The 16,892-nt window shown below is 40.4% G+C and overlaps 1 protein-coding gene across 2 annotated transcripts in view; it reads left to right on the forward strand.

Annotated features, from left to right (window-relative positions):
- USP13 (ubiquitin specific peptidase 13) overlaps positions 1-16,892 on the forward strand; it is a 130,571-nt gene that overhangs the window by 84,135 nt on the left and 29,544 nt on the right. For both annotated transcript variants that reach the window (XM_043873797.1, XM_043873798.1), the window contains 6 exons: positions 111-285; positions 5,854-5,942; positions 8,332-8,454; positions 9,814-9,840; positions 13,174-13,317; positions 15,660-15,826. In XM_043873797.1, coding sequence (XP_043729732.1) covers positions 111-285; positions 5,854-5,942; positions 8,332-8,454; positions 9,814-9,840; positions 13,174-13,317; positions 15,660-15,826 — 725 coding nt within the window. The remainder of the gene's footprint in view (positions 1-110; positions 286-5,853; positions 5,943-8,331; positions 8,455-9,813; positions 9,841-13,173; positions 13,318-15,659; positions 15,827-16,892) is intronic.

Genomic DNA, 16,892 nt, shown 5'->3' on the forward strand with positions numbered 1-16,892 from the left:
TCCTAACCCCAGCCCAGAAGTCTTCAGGGAAGGCTGTTCATTGTTCAAGGGGCTCTTTCCTTTCAAGAAAATAAATGACTGCAAAGTCATTTGTTTGCTCTTCTATGCAGATGAACTGATCGCCTATGAACTAACGAGAAGGGAAGCAGAATCAAACAGAAGACCGCTTCCCGAGTTGGTTCGTGCCAAGATCCCATTCAGTGCCTGCCTGCAGGCCTTTTCTGAACCAGAAAATGTTGATGATTTCTGGAGCAGTGCCCTGCAAGCAAAGTCTGCGGGTGTGAAGTAAGTGTGTATGTGTGTGTGCTTGTGTGGCGGCAGTGGGATGAGAAGGGGGCCTTGAGAGGTGGGGGCCAGTAGGGAAGGGCGAGGGGTGCCACTGTATAGGTCTGTGCATGCTTGCTCATGTGTGGCCAGGTGGGATTATGATTTACACGACCCTAGTTGTCATAGACCTTGCTTATATGAGGTCTGTCCAGTGAAACAGGCTTGTTGTAATCTGTATCAGGTGTAAGGGAGAGAATGCCTTTTTTTTTTTTCTGTTTTTTACTGAGCAGGTATAGCCAAGAACTCTTGTGCCCCATGGCAAGATGATATTAATGAAGAAATTAGAAAACTACTTATGACAGTCTTCAGTATTTAAACTCCACTGTGATAGATTCTGATTCCACAGTTAAAGATTTGACTTAGAACTTGGTGACTCTGTTCCTGCCTGGAGATGAGGGGTCTCAGGGCATCTCAAAGGGGACCTCAGGGCTCCCGGGCTTTGTTCCAACGAGCTGCTCAGACATGGTCAGGAGATGTTCTGTTTCTATATTGTGATCCTTCTTGTCAGATCCATACATTTTTTTTTTTTTTCTCCACTTGACACCTTAGTTGATTTTATACAGTCAAGTCCTTGCCTGCATACTTTATGCAGTTGGAGAAAGAGAACTTACAATGGCATAAAAAGAGGGGAGGTCTAGAAGTTAGTCACTGGAACTCATTACTTTCAGATGTTCTTCAGGCATTTTTTCTGGGCTCAGCCTGAGCTCTAGGTGACATGAAAGGCAGGGAAGGATGGATGAGCTACTGCTGGCTGTTTTTTTCCCACAGCCACAAGTAGTCAAACCTGAATCGCTTATTCTCTGTGACAGTCATCCCTCAGGATTCCTCTGTTTCAGATGATTGACTTCATGTGTTAAAATGGGAAAACAAAAAGAATATTTCAAAAGCTTTAAAGAAAAAGCCACATTTTCTTAACAATAATTTCTTTTAAAAAGTTTTTTCACATCCAGAGGAGATTAATAATAGTTCAGTTATCAGTTATCCATTGTGGAGTAAGTTTTCACCCTAGGACTGCTCAGTTTTGGGGAGTGTGTATGTGTATGTATGTGTGTTTGTGTGTGTATGTCCTTGCAGATAAGAGTTGGTGAGCTGGCGTGTTAAATGTTCGTGATTCACTTCATTACAACTTGGGCACATCTTTGAGCAGTTAGAAAGCTACATGTTTTATTAGTGGTGAAAGCAATTTTTTTCTCTCAACTGTATTGACGTATATAATTCACATAACATTTTGTGAGTTTAAGGTGTACTGTGTGATTTTTTCTTTTTAATTTTTTTCTTTCTTTATTATTGACAGTAGGCTGAAGATTCCACAAACATTTGTCCTTTTGTCTTTGCACTTTAATTCTGACTCTGTATGGGAGGTGGAAGTGATCAGAGGCCTGGCGGCCTAGAAAGTCCCCAGCATCAGGTGTGAGTTGCGGAAAAGGTCTTCACTGGCCGGTCTGCCTGGTCCCCCTTTTCTGCTCTTCAGAGTCTTACAAGTACAGGGTGTGACCTACTCTCTAGGCCTGCGAGGAAGGCATCTTCTCATCACTAGGAAAAGGAGAATCTTTGAAGTGGAGCTGGGAAGCGTTAGCCTTCCACAGAGGCAGTCTCTGACCCCTGGGCTGGTGGTCAGGAGATCTGGATTCTTCTCCTGTGTCCACTTTCCAGCTTGTGCTCTAACCTGGGGCAAAGTTAGCAACCAGTTCCTTCTTACATCTGAGTGGAGGAATGATGGTTGCTGACCCACAAAATACTTAGTTGTAGGCAGAGGGGTTTCTACCTTCTCTAATCCTTAACAGTAGCTATTGAACGTGTTTCTTCTTTTTCTCTTTTACATGCACACGTATGTATGTATGTTTACATACATCTTTTGGTTTAATGCATATGAAAGAAAGTTATTACTGGATGTATCGCAATTGTTGGTAATTGAAAACTGGTCTTGTGGGAAAGGAAAAAGTAGTGTTCTAGGGTAATAAGGCAACTACCATTATGGCACATTTATCAGTATTATTCCATGTTATATGCTAAGTGAATCCCATCAAATATTGCTTAATCCCTCTAGTATTGCTGTGACATAGGCACTTTAGTCTCCCCATTTTACAGATGAGGAAGTAAAGGAAGTATTAATAATGGCTACTAAGTGACAGACTTGGAATTCATTCATTTGAAGTTTAAACTCTTAATCCTTGTGTTGTATACGGCCCCCATATTCCTTTCCTGCTTGCTTATGCTTGTATCTTTATAATCCTTACAGTATTGCTTATTCTTTATTATACCTTATGTTTCAAATAATAGTTTTGGGGGAACTAGTTCAGTGAATTCCTAAAATATCTTTTTTTCTTTTTATTCCAGCAGTATAGACATGATCTCTTTATTATGTTACTTTGTGGCCTTAAATTTTTCTTGTGTTAGACCCAGAGCCCAAAAAGCCAGGAAGAGACAAAAGATGTCCTCTTGGTAGATCTTGGGTCAGTATGGACCAGACATAAAAGATCCTTCCCTTTTTGGTCCTGGACAGACGGTGACTGGGAAGAATATGTGTTTGGAAATTTTATTCACCCAGCAAATATTATTGCTCACCTAGTGTATCTTGGGCAATGACCTGAATGAGATGGAGTCCCTCCCCTCAAGGAGCTCACAGATTAAAGGTTGATAGGGACAGATTTCATCTTAACCTTTATCATTCATGAACAGAAAGGCACGGTTTGGGGCTCAGAGCATGGGCTTTAGGTGGACTGGCAGCATTTGAATTCTCAGTGTAGAACTTACTGGTATGTGACCTTGGCCAAGCGACCTCACCTCCATAAACTGCAGTTTCCTTATATGTAAACTGGGGATAATAATAGAACTTATAGGGTTGAGGTGAGGATCAAGCATAAAATGCTTTACATAGTGCCTGGTGGAGTAAATATACACTGTAATTGTTACTACATTACTTTTTTTTTTTTTAACCTTGGATTATACAGTTTGTGTTGATTAAGTATGTTTTTAATTATGATTTGGTTAATTGTGTGGTTGATTAACTATGTTTTCAAAGTATTTAATGGAAATGATAGAATTTTTTTAGTCACCAGGTTTTCAATAAATAGTGTTAATAATTTCAGGGAGAGAGACAGTTTATATATCAATATATTTTTCTTAATAAGGCTTTCATAATGTTTTTGCCTGAATTTGTAACCAGTGAACAACTGACGCATTTTAAATAAGGTAATAGGTTGTTGATAGGCAATGCCATACTGTTGTCAGGCACTGTTCTAAGCTCTTTAGTCCTAACTCAGTTCCTGTAACAGTTCTTTGAGGTGAATTTACTCAGTGTCTATCTAGACCTTTTTGGATGATTTATATTTCAGTGGACTTTATTAAGTATATAACTTTTCAAGAAAAATTTTAATTCCAGGAATTAATTTTAGGAATAGAAGAGTAACTGGTGCATGATTTATAACCTTACCAGATTTAACAGCAAACTTGATGTCCCAAACCTGCAATTAATGAATGCCAAGTGTTAGTTATGAGGCTGACTTGAACATATTTATATTAAGCAGTTACTGAATGTGTGATTCAAGTTGAGACCCTGTATACAAAAATGAATAAGGAATGTTTAACCAACAGGAAAAATACAATGTGGGCGTCATCTAACCTGCTTTCTGGTACTCTTAGGTTGATAGCTACCCACAACAAAGTGATGTGTTAAATTATCAGCCTTGAGTTCCCTCTGCTGCCTCCCACTCCATGGTATATTACCAGCTGATTCCTCACCCAGATACTGATCACAGAGCAACTTCAGGAATCTTTGAGATCCTGAACCACAGTCTGGAAATCATTGATGACTTTTGGTTGATTTCATTGTTATATATTTTCCAGATTTCAAATTTACATGGTTAGAAGAAGGGGTCAGAGAGGTGACACTTTCATAGTCATTGAAAATATCAGATGGCGTTTCTTGGTTTTTGGTGAAGTTGAGGACTTGGCTATATTTAAGAATGATATTAATACTGCTTCTCAGAAGATAGGAAAACCTAATTAGAGATAATATATAATTTCTGGAGAGTGAGCTAGGCTAATAGATCAGCTCCTTAATATCGTTAAGCTCTTGTTTTTTGAGAAACTCCCTCATTGCCCGTACCCTTCTACCTTCCTTGTGATGGGGAATTTGAGATCCCGAGTGGTTAAGTGACTTGCTTGGGGAAAAATACAGGTCGGTGACAAACCAGCTCAGTGTCCTTGGTCCTATGGATTCTAGCTCTTGCATGACAAAATCATCATGCTAACTCCTTAGCTGTGCACAGCACATTCTAGGATGCCAGGTGATTCCATGACATTTCATGACCATTGCATAGCCCCGGCAGGCAGATATTACTAATAAACCCGTTTTGTAAATGTGAAACCTCAAGGAGGGTTAGATTCATCCAAGTATTAAGTAGCATCCAAGTCTTCTGACACTTTTTGGACAGTTCTCTGCCCCTGAATTGTGGCTTTTCTTCTACACAAGGGGGCAGCAGTGCACTGGTATTTGATTTCTGAGTTCTGGGACGATGCATTCCCCGTAGATTTGGAAAGTGGAGTTTGTAGGAAACGTGTCCTAGAATCTTTTATTTTAAAAGGTACCCATTGTATCTGTTTAAATCTAATTTTTTTAAATATATAACTTACTGTACTCAGATTGACACTTGAAACAGAAATGGTTTTTTTCAACAAGATAATAAATGTGGAGAGAATGAGCTGAAACCGGGGCATATATTTGATGTATTAGTTGAATAGTTTGTGCATTAAATTATCAAAGGCAAGTCCAGGCAATTCAGCATTCATGAACGTTTGAAAGGAAACTTAAGACATTAACCATGTATATTAATTTTTAAAATTGAAGGCCCAGATTTAGATATTTTAGATACCTCATAGTACATACACACACACACACACAAACACACACACACAACCCCTTTAGGATCCATGTGGCCATAGATTTTAGGTGTGGTAGTATTTTAATGAGGCCCTGGCATTTCCAGTAGTCAGCCTCAACCAAAGTTCTGATATACCCTCCTGATGCCAACTCTGTGCTATAAGATAAAGACTTGTGGTTGGAGCAGGTTGGGGGTGTGTCAGGATTGCTCAGGGAGCTTTTTCAAACTTCATATACAAACACAATGCACAGGTGCCCCTATGCATCTGCAAATATGTGTGACACTACCAAGGGTTTTAGAAAAACACAAATGTTTATAGTTGAAAACCACTTTTCAGAAATACGAAATGCCACAGCAAAGAAAAAGTAGTAATTTTGCAGGGCGTCCAAAATCATCCTTGGGGACAACCTTGTCCTATGTTAAACACTGTCCTCTCGTGGAAAGGCCAGGATGAGTGGTGAGGTGGTGTGTGTGTGTCCACTCCCATGTGTGTGCGTGTCCAATCCCGTGTGCGTGTGTCTGCTCTTCACTGCAGGCCCTGGGACTACTGGGTGTGCCTCAGATACAGCTTTTGATGCTTCATGAACTGTATCCATAATTCTTATTGCCTGTTTCATTGATCTAATCCCCTTGTGTTTCCCAGAACATCTCGCTTTGCCTCATTCCCTGAATACTTGGTAGTGCAGATAAAGAAGTTCACTTTTGGTCTTGACTGGGTTCCCAAAAAATTTGGTAGGTATCTTTTGCATGCTTTTGCTTAAAACGTCAAATTAGCTATTTAAAAAACATGGCATGTGAAAGAGCCCATGCAGTTGGCTGCCAGAAACGGTCTCATTTCATTCTTTTTCCATGATTCCCACCTTTCTCTTTTGAAAGATATGATAAGCACTGATAGTCAAACAAACAAACAAACAAACACAAATTGCCACTTGCTTACCCACCTAATAACGGGTACTGAAATGGCCAGAATCTAAGAATGAAAACAGGAGCCTCACAATTTCAAATCATGCCTCCCAAACTGTAACATGATCTTGGTAAAATGTAGGTGCTCATTCAGCAGGTCTGGGATGGGGCCGGGGCTAACATGTCCCCAGGTGACGCTGATGCTGCTAGTGCTACTGGTCCAAAAGCCATGCTTGCAGGTGCTAGTATCTGAAGATGTATCAATATTCTTTTTAGCATCTCTCCTCGACCTCTAAAGCAGGCGGGTATGGCTAATGACATTTGTTTAAATCATATGAATTTTATTAATAATAACATGAGTATAGTCAGTTGTATTAAAAAGAAAAAGGGATATGACTTTGGCCGATTTGGGCTTTCTTCTTTCTAATCTTAAAGGCCCTTGGCCACTGTTAGAGGTTATCTTTCCAGACAATGCATAGAACATTTTCCCTATCATCTCAATCAGATATGAATGTGTTCCTAGGCTGTCCTCAGGGCTGTGGAAGTCCATACAGTTTTACCCTCTGATTTCTCAAGCAAGGACCTCAAACTGCTTGCCAGTCTTTTAGTTTCTACGTTTTTGCGCACTTAAAAAACAACAGTCAGTCCTAGGTTGGTTAATTAAGAACTCATCTGCTCATCTGAAGGGTATAAGTAAAAAGAATGTAAAATCTGCCTGAGTGATTTCCCAGAAACCTCTGGCACTAGCAGTTAGCATAGCACTGATCTTCATGTGGCATTATGCAGCCCGTGAGCCCGCATCTCATTCCTCTTTTCCTGGTGGAATACTTTTTTGGGCAGGGAGGAGGGCCAAGGGCGGGTTGCTCATCACTCAGCTTTTCCTCCTTGGACCCAACATGCACCCCAGAGAGAAAACTGACTTCTTCTAAAGGCTTTGAACTGCTTTGAAAACAGTTTTATTTTCTTTGTCCTTGGAATTTTGGTAAAGGATACCTAATTCAGATCAGATTTCATAGTCTTGCTGAATTTAAAGCAGCCCCAAAGCTTTCTTTAATGAACCTGAAATTTTCTGTTGAGGAATGGTGGTTTTGATTTTGTCGGTCAGACATTGTGTTTGATTTTGCTGTTTGCTGAGAATAAAAATTTTTTTTAAACTAAGCCTTTTCTTTGGGTGGTTGTTTTAAAGTAGGACTTACACACCTAACATTGTTGCTGGTTTTGGGGATGGTTTTTTCAGATTCTGTTTCCTAGCCCAAAAGACATATCCTGCACCAACATTTGAACCCATTTTCCATTATTACCGTATCTGACTGTGTACAGTACAAATTCTCAACAGGCTGTTAGACTCATACATACATTTTGTATTTGAATAAGTCAACACAATGACAGCTGAGAAGTTAAAAAAAAGTGTGCCTCAAGATGAATACACTTGAAGTTCAATTAATTTCTTTAAAGCTTCAGTTTTTATTACCTTCGGTAGAATAATCACAGTACCCATGGTGATCTGAGAAAAGGCATAAACTATGGGTTGCAAACTCAAATGCCTAATGAGGACAGAGTGATAATGTAAATGACAGAAGTAGGCTAGGTATAAGAAACACGTAGCTATAGCTGTCTCGTTCTTTCTTGAGTTTTCCCATTTTGGATGAAGACATGGATTAGGAAAAACATTTCCCGATCATAAGAATCAGAACAGAGCACATGTGATGCTCAGGATCATGGGGGCAGGAGGGAGTGGCGAGGTCTGTGGCAGACAGACATGGAGGGCACATATTACCCTAGAGTGAAAGCTGAGAATCAGCCCCAGGCAGTTGTTACCACATGAGGCTCTGCTACAGCTTTTTTTTTTTTTTTCAAAATGAGTTGGAAGTCTGGAGTGTTGGATTGAAATTTCTGATTTAAAAATTGGAATTTATTGCCAACATTTTAAAAACATCCAACAGAAAGTGTCTACAGATGTTGTATGGGCTCCCAGTTTTCGACCTCTGGCTTCCCTCATTTCTTGTTGTTCAGTGTGAAGTCCTGCATCTGTGTTTCCCCTGGTCCTACATTAAACTCTAATCAGTCTTAGTTTCCTGGTCCCGTGACTTACTCCCAGGAACTATAACACATCCCTTGGCTCTGCCTAGACACATGTGCATAGTTAGTGGTGCTAGATTGAGGAGGTGATTATGGTTATTCGGAGAGTCCAGTGAGTATAATCTCTTTCATTTTGCAGATGTTTCTATTGATATGCCAGACCTACTTGATATCAACCATCTCCGAGCCAGGGGGTTGCAACCAGGAGAGGAGGAACTTCCAGACATCAGCCCCCCAATAGTGATTCCTGATGACTCTAAAGGTACCATCTTCTGCCAGGAGGACCTTCCCAACGCCTCCCTGCTCCTCTGCTGGAATAGTCCCTGTTCCTCCCCCACTCTGTTGTCCCGTGGTGCTTTCCTATGTTGTAATCCACCATAGACATACAGAATTGAAGCCTGGCTGCAAACCGTGAGCTTAAAATATTAATAGTCACAGGAAGAGGCACAGCCCCAGCATGAGTGAACCAAACTTATCTATGGAAATCACAGGCAGCAGAGGGCAGCAGGTCTCCAGGAAGTTTTTGGGTTACCTTGCCTCTGGCTTTGCCTCCCTCCTCTCTTCTCTGATAAGCCTATGGGGAAGAGGAGTGTGTTTTCAGTGGGCTCTTAGTCTAGGGGAGCTGTGTCCTTCTTGGAGTATCTTTGGAGAACCAAAAAGGGAAATTGAACAGTGTGTGTTGGTTTTAAAAATCTTGCCCACTTCTCACCTCTCAAGCTTCATTTACTGCTTCATAGCAAGAGAACAGTTTGAGCTTCTCTTACTCTCTGTGAACCTTAAAGTGGTCCTCGTGAAGAATACTTTTAAAGAGAAAAGTACGTGTGAAAAATCATTGCCTTTGTGAGTCCAAGCACAGCCTGGAGAGATCTTGGCTTCATAATTAGTTACGTTATTCTGGTGAAATCACTTTCGTTCTGGCTTTGCTAGCCCACATGTTTGCTGTTCACCTTCCTAATGAGTTAATTAGGTACATTAGCTAATAGTGCCAGAGTGCTTGGGGTGTCTGCCCCACAGGATGTCTGTCAGCTGAGCAGTGACCATTATTGGTGATCCTGTTGGGGGATAAAGTGAATCCGGCAGGAGCAAGAGAGGATTCAAGATTGGCACCTGTGTTACATTATTCTCTAATGCTAAGTCCAATGCTAAATTGCAGAGGGTGGAGAGCAGGGAAGGGATCTGTAGGGGGGGTGGTCCAGGCTATGTGGTATAGGTGGTTCATTAAAGGAATTCCAGAAAGGTCAGAGAGTGTCAGAGTGTCAGAGAACTGCAAGATGGTTTATTAGCATTGCTCCTGCTTTTTCTGACGTTTATAACAGAGTCCTTGGATTGTAATTATGTGGACTTCTTAGAAGTATAGGGAAGGAACATTTAGTTCCTTAAAATGATCAGCAGAGCATCATGTTTTATCTGCTCTAAATGCCTGAAACTGGATATTCTCCCTCCCTCCTGGAATGACTTTATGTCGGGCTTGGCTGGCCTGCGTGGAGGGCCAAGGGGCTGACAACAGTGTGGGGTCTTAATGGGTGGGGGTTAGGGAGTGCTCCGGGTTAACTATTTTTCTTTCTCTAGAACTCTTTGCCATGGTTGGGTCTCACTTCCTGCCCTCTCCTTTGATTTCCAGATCGCCTGATGACCCAATTGATAGACCGTATGTACCTTTTATGTTTTTTCTCAGTGTCCTGCCATAGTTACTGGTCTAACGCATTTAGCTGTGGGGGTTCAGTAAAGGGCGTTGTTCTGTACATGTGTATGTGCAGCTTTTCCCATGGGTGGGAATAAACCTTGGTCTGCGAGTTGAGGTCACAGCAAATCTAAACCAGTAATGTGGTGAATAGATGGCCCTGTGTTTCAGGAGAGAGAACTTCAGCGTGAGAGCCAGCCAGCCCTGAGTCGGAATCTTGGCTTTGCCACTTGTGGCTGTGTGACCTAGAATCAGTAACTTCTCTGAGCCTCAGTTTCCTCATATGTGAGTGGGGGACACTGATGCCATTTCCTCCCTCCCTGGCCACATGAGTAGGTCTCTTGCTGCAATGATAGGACAGTGACTTGTCACTTTGTCCCCTCCTTCAGGACACATGATGAAGGTACACGGTTGGCAGGACATGGTAGTATTAATTAATACTCTTAAGGGTGGCAGTGTCATTGGATTGTTCATTAATTTTGTAGCCATTTAGTTCCTTAATCCTGGGTGAGTTGATACTTTTGATTTTCTAAAGAACATGAAAAAAAGCAAACTATTTTATAGTCAATATTTAGATACTAATTAGGAGGAAGAAGGAATATGTAATAACACAAAATACTCTGAATCTTTTTGTCTACAAAGCCTTGCTGGAGACACTATTGTTAATTTAGAAGTTCAAGTGTTTTCCTTTGCCAAAAAACACTTCATGTGATTGATCATTTGACTTAGACCTCCATGGCTTGCCTTCTTGGGTCAATTTTGATTTGCTGGTTGCTGGAAGAGGCTGTTAGGGGCAGCGAGGGTCATGGGCAAACCATTGCCTCTGCAAATAATTTCATTGTAACGATAACAGTATTTTTGAATGGTCACCATGAGTCATTGTTGAGTTTATGACTCCATAAATTCTTTTAACTGTGTATAAATGTACTATTATAATAATACAAAGGCCAGCTTCTTATTCGATTGTCACAGTAAGATGGGCAGAGCAGGTGACCTTTATACAGAGGATAAAACTGATACCCAGGCAAGTTCAGAGGCCTAAGAGCTAGGACCAGAGCCAGGGCTAGGCGTCAGGCATGCTTTCCTGTCACTTGACCTTGTCTGGAGTGTGAGGAGTTTGCTGGCTGTCCCAACCCTGCAGAGAGCCAGTCTCCAGGATCTTGCCCCAGGGGAGGTGAACGGTGGCTGGGACTGTGTCGGAGGAGCCTGTCTGACTGTGAGCACTTCAGCTCGCAGTCAGCAGTTTTCCGTTTTCCTCCTGATCTAAGCCTGTTGTCTTATCAGCTGTATTCACCAGGAGAAAACAACATTATCTGGGGTTAATTTATATTTATATCCAGCCTTTCTCAGACATTTAAAAGGAGTAACTTTTATTATATTCTTACTATAAATGAAAAGATATGTAGAAATTACCTATTAGTGATAAGAGTCCTCTCTGGTTTCATCACCCATCTATAACCAGTATTAACATTTGGCATCTGTCCTTCTACTGTTCTTTACCTATGCCTGGTTCACTCTATTTTCCCCAAAATGGAGTTAGACATTTTCAATTTAATATGCTGTTACATGCATACATACACTTTTTAAGTTGCATTACTTAATTGCATTCTGGAGAACAGAGTCTTTCACAAGGTGTTGAAAAGTATTCTCTGAAAGAGTTTCATAGTTTCTGCCCAGAGGAATCCTTTTTTTAATTAATAAAATTTTAAAATATTAAAAAAATTTTATTTGAAGTATAATTGATTTACAATGTAATATTAGTTTCACGTATATAGCACAGTGATTCAGTTATACATATGTCTATTTTTTTTTCAGATTTTTCTAGGTTATTATAAAATATTGGTCTAGTTCCCTTTCCTATACAGTAGGTCCTTGTTGGTTATCTATTGTGTATACTGTAGTATGTACATGTCAATCCCAACCTACTGCAGGAGTCTTTATTACAGGACTTCAGAATTTTCACTACCTTAATGCACACTGTGAATTTCTAGGGAGAACAGAGAATGTAGGTTTAAAAAACTTATTTGACAATGGGAGCCCTTTGTTTTGTGGTTCATTAATTTTGTGGTTCATCTCTCTTAGGACACTAGGATTCTCTAGAACACAATTGAGGAATCACTGTTGTTCTATATCATTGCTTTCTTAAAATTTTATCTTGATAGGATGTTCTGTGTATCCTCATTGTGAGATAGAACTTTGGTAAATACATTTTCAGTATAATTTTTGTAGAACAGAAATATCTGTTCCTCAGTTCTACTGATTGCTGCCTCTGGCAGAGTTTTCAGCAGATTACAGACCTCAGGGTGTGGGAAACAAATGGCAGATATTTTGTGCTCCAGTTCCCTCCCAACCTTTGGTGTAATTTGAGAGCCTCATGTAGGTGGTATGGGTATACACACATGAACATACATACACACCCATGTACATGTATGTGTATGAATGAATATACATACAAACCTATAGTCATGTGTATGTATAGGTGTGTGTTTCCACACCTCTCTACCCATGGTTTAATCATTAAGTCATGTCCTACTCTTGCGACCCCATGGACTATAGGCCACCAGGCTCCTCTGTCCATGGGATTTCCCAGGTAGGAATACTGGAGTGGGTTACCATTTCCTTCTCTAAGGCATCTTCTTGACCCAGGGACTGAACATGGGTCTCCTGCATTGCAAGCAGATTCTTTCCCATCTATGCCTCCAGGGAAGCCCTGTCTACCCATATCTACATATTATTGTGAAAAGAAAAGAAAACCTGTGTCTAAGCCAAAGTTAGGTTTGTAAAGCAATCTTTTTTAATGTCTTAGATGTATACAGTTAAAAAACTTTCCTTCTATCTTAATTTCTCAGAGTGATTGCATCCTTTGATGGCTGATATATCTAAAGACCTGGTATAACTTCCTGTGAGGTTTAAGGAATAAGCTTTTTGGCCTGTAGAGAATGCTTTCTCTTCCAGTTTCAGTCCTAAGAGAGGCTGCTGTCGTGGCCTTGAGAATGATGTAAGAGACTGAAATGGTTCTGGGAATACACTAGATCTCCCCACAGGAAATTAGGGGGTTGTTTTTCAGTGCTTGGATTGTTCAGGTAATTACCATGGTTCCTATTTAGGTCAAAGATAAAAACTCAGCTCAAATAGCTTAACATTTGGATGGCTTAAAACAAAATGCAGTTAAACCACCATCTAAACATTAAACAAAGTAGCACCTTCTTTGGGTAGCATGTGGATAAGGGGTGAAGAGAAGCTAAGACAAGAAGAAATAGGGTTGACTTTTTACACCAGACTATCCTGTGTGCTCTGTAGCATCAGATATTGATGAGTCATCGGTGATGCAGCTGGCTGAGATGGGCTTCCCTCTAGAAGCGTGTCGGAAGGCTGTGTATTTTACTGGAAATATGGGAGCCGAGGTGGCCTTCAACTGGATCGTTGTTCATATGGAAGAGCCAGGTAGGTGGTCAGAAAATGGGATGGCTTTGGAGTCTGACAGGATTGGTCCTCAATGATGTTAAGCCTTGGTCCTTCTGTGTCCTCAGGGTGTGTCCCAGAAAATGATTTATCAGCTCATAATCTGCTGCACGGAGTGGATGGGAGAGGATGGCTATTTTGCCTGTGTAGCAAAGTCACAGTCTTTGCTTTCCTCTTTTAAATAATAGCTTTGTTGAGAGAGAATTCACCCTTTTAAAATGTAAAATTCAGTAGCAAAAAAAAACATTGGAAAGATGTGTGATATACTTCTAGCTAAGAAATGATGAGAACTTGAGATAGAAGAATGTGCATGAAGAAATAGGGGCTGTTTAGTTAGCATTAACTTTTATCATTTATTAAGGTATAATTCACATACCATATAATTCCCTCATTTAAAGTATACAGTTCAGTTGTATAAATATTAATTATGTTGAATTGGTTCATAGTGCTTTACAGGTCTACTATATCCTTCTACTTTTCTGTCTATTCATTCTACTAATTATTGAGTTTGATATTGAAACTCCACCTAAAAATCTTAATTTATCTACTGAAAAAAATAATTGTAATATATAGTGGAACTATATGTAACTTTGTTCTGTATTTTCCAAGTCTCCTGTAAATGTGTTATCATACTTCCAGAATTTAAAAAATAAAGATAAAAAGTGTATATTACAGTGGTTTTTAGTAAATTCACAGAGTTTTGCAACCATCCAAAAAGAAATTCTGTAGATAATAGAAGTCACTTTCCATTTTCCCTGTTCTTCCCAGCCCCTGGCAATCACTAGTCTACTTTCTTTCTGGGTCTGTGGATTTGTCTATTCTGGATGTTTCATACAAATGGAATCATGCAATGTGAGATCTTTTGTTTTTGGTTTCTATCACTTAGCATCATGCTTTCAAGGTTCATTTGTGTTGTGGCGTGTATTGGTACTTTATTTCTTTTTTGGTTGAATAATAGTCTGTTGTATGGGCATACTATGTTTTATTTATCCTTTCATCAGTTGATGGATATTTGGGTTTCCACTTTTTGGCTATTATGAATAATGCCGCTATAAACCTTTTGTATACAAATTTTTTTTTGAAATGTATTTTAAAAATCTATTTTGTTTTTGGCTTCACTGGGTCTTTGTTGCTGTGTGTGGGCTTTCTCTAGTTGCAGTGAGCGAGGGCTACCCTTCATTGGGGCTCACGGGCTTCTCTTTGCGGTGGCTTCTCTTTGAGGCTTCACTGGGGCTCACGGGCTGAAGTGCAGAAGCTTCAGTAGTTGCAGCACGTGGGCTCAGCAGTTGTGGTCCAAGGGCTTAGTTACTGTGAAGCATGTGGGATCGCCCCCCTACCAGGGATTGAACCTGTGTCCTCTGCATTGACAGGCTTCTCAGCCACCCGACGATCAGGGAAGTCCCCATGTACAAATTTTTATATGGACAAGTTTTCATTTCTCGTGAGTGGAATTCTTCTGTTATACAGTCACTCCATGTTTAACTCTCTTAGAAGCTACCAAATTGTTTTTCAACAGTGACTGTGTGACATCCCCACTAGCGATGTATGAGGGCTCCAGTTTTTCTACATCCTCACCAACCCTTGTTAGGTCTCATTGTGGTTTTGATTTTCATTTCCCTAATGGCTAATGATGAATGCCTTTTCATATGCATATTGACCAATTATGTATCTTTGGAGAAATATCTATTCATATGCTTTGCCTGTTTTTAATGAGGTTAGTTGTCTTTGTATTTTTGAGTTCGAAGAGCTCTGAATACAGTTACCTTATGGGATATATGGTTTACCAATATGTTCTTCTGTTGTATGGGTTATCTTTTCACTTTCTTGATAGTGTCCTTTTGTCTATTTTTTTCTTTTGTCACTTTGTGCTCTCGGTGTTGTATCTAGAAACCATTGCCTAACCCAAGGTCACAAAGATTTTCTTATATGCTTTCTTTTAAGAGTTTTGTAGTTTTAGCATTTACATTTAGGCCAGTGATCCATCTGGAGTTAATTTTTGCATATGATGTGAGGTAGGGATCCAAATTTATTCTTTTGCATGTGGCTATGTAGTTGTCCCAGCACCATTTGTTGAAAAGACTGTCCTTTCCCCACTGAATGGTCTCAGTACCCTTGTTGAAAATCAGTTGACCGTTGATATGTAGGGTTATATCTGAACTCTGAATTCTATCCTATTAGGCTATTGATCTATATGTTTGTTCTTATGCCAGTTTTAGACTGTCTTGATTATTGTAACTTTAGGTATTTTTTCTTGTTAGCTCTAAAGGGTTGTTTATTTTAAGACCCAAAAAAGGAAAGGGCCTGAGTGTGATTCTTTTCTTCAGATTTTGCTGAACCGCTGACCATGCCTGGTTATGGAGGAGCAGCTTCTGCTGGAGCCTCTGTTTTTGGTGCTACTGGATTGGATAACCAACCTCCGGAAGAAACTGTAGCTATCATTACCTCCATGGGATTCCACCGAAATCAGGCTATTCAGGCCCTGCGAGCAACGGTAAGCACGAGAGACCATATGAACCCCTGCCTCTTCTGTCAGTGGCAACTGAAACTTTCCAGTGTCCTCTGATCATTTTGAATCATGTCTGTCTCACATCCACTATGCCCCAGAAAGGCTTATTTGCATGTAGTATATGTAAAGCTAAAATAAATGATTGAGGGAAACATACAGAGATTTTTAAGAGTAAGGATATTTTTAAAAAGCAAGGGAGATAATACAATGGAGGTAAGATAATCCAGCTGAAAGACACTCTGTGTCCTCTTAATGTTCATTAGCATGAGGCAGAGACTTTACTTGGAGCTTGCTTGTGGCCTTAGAGGAAGGAGGGATGCTTGAGATCCTGTGTTCAATAAGGCAGTTCTTCAGGAGAAATTGTGCTTTTCTGATACCAAGATCTTGGAGCATTCTCTCTCAAAACTCCTCAAGGAGAAGTCTCTTTGGAATTCTCTGCTTCTGTTTCTCTCTGTGGAGAGAGAAGGTTTATCAGGTATTCGTAAAGTCCTGATATTATCAGGAAAGACGGGACCAGGAAATTTGAGGGTAGACAGAAGCCTTCCTGTTGCAGCGCAGACATCTGTTTAATATTGAGGGAAAGTTTTTTTTTTTTTTTTTCCACACCATAATCCATTTTTGAGGGCTTCCCTGGTGGCTCAGTGGTAAAGCCTGCCAATTCAGGAGACCTGGGTTCGATCTCTGGGTTGGGAAGTTCCCCTGGAGGAGGAAATGGCAACCCACTCCAGTACTCTTGCCTGGGAAAATCCATGGACAGAGGAGCCTGGCAGGCTACAGTCCAAAGGATCAAGATTGCAAGCGCTGGACATAACTAAGTGACTAAACCACCAGAACCAATCCATTTTGAGTGGATATATGCTCCCGAGTCCTTCTTGCCATCCTAACTGGGTTCTGATGGGGCCCCTTGCTGAGGTCACAGGGGCTCTCCACTGGCTCTGGACAGTTTGGCTGGAACAATCTGTTTCCCTTTAAAATGCTTGAAGTGTTTCAACTGGAGTTTGTTATACTCAGTGTACTTATTTATGCCCCAATTATTTTACTTGCTTGACTG

Source organism: Cervus elaphus, chromosome 19 (assembly GCF_910594005.1).
Source record: "Cervus elaphus chromosome 19, mCerEla1.1, whole genome shotgun sequence".
Lineage (NCBI taxonomy): Eukaryota > Metazoa > Chordata > Mammalia > Artiodactyla > Cervidae > Cervus > Cervus elaphus.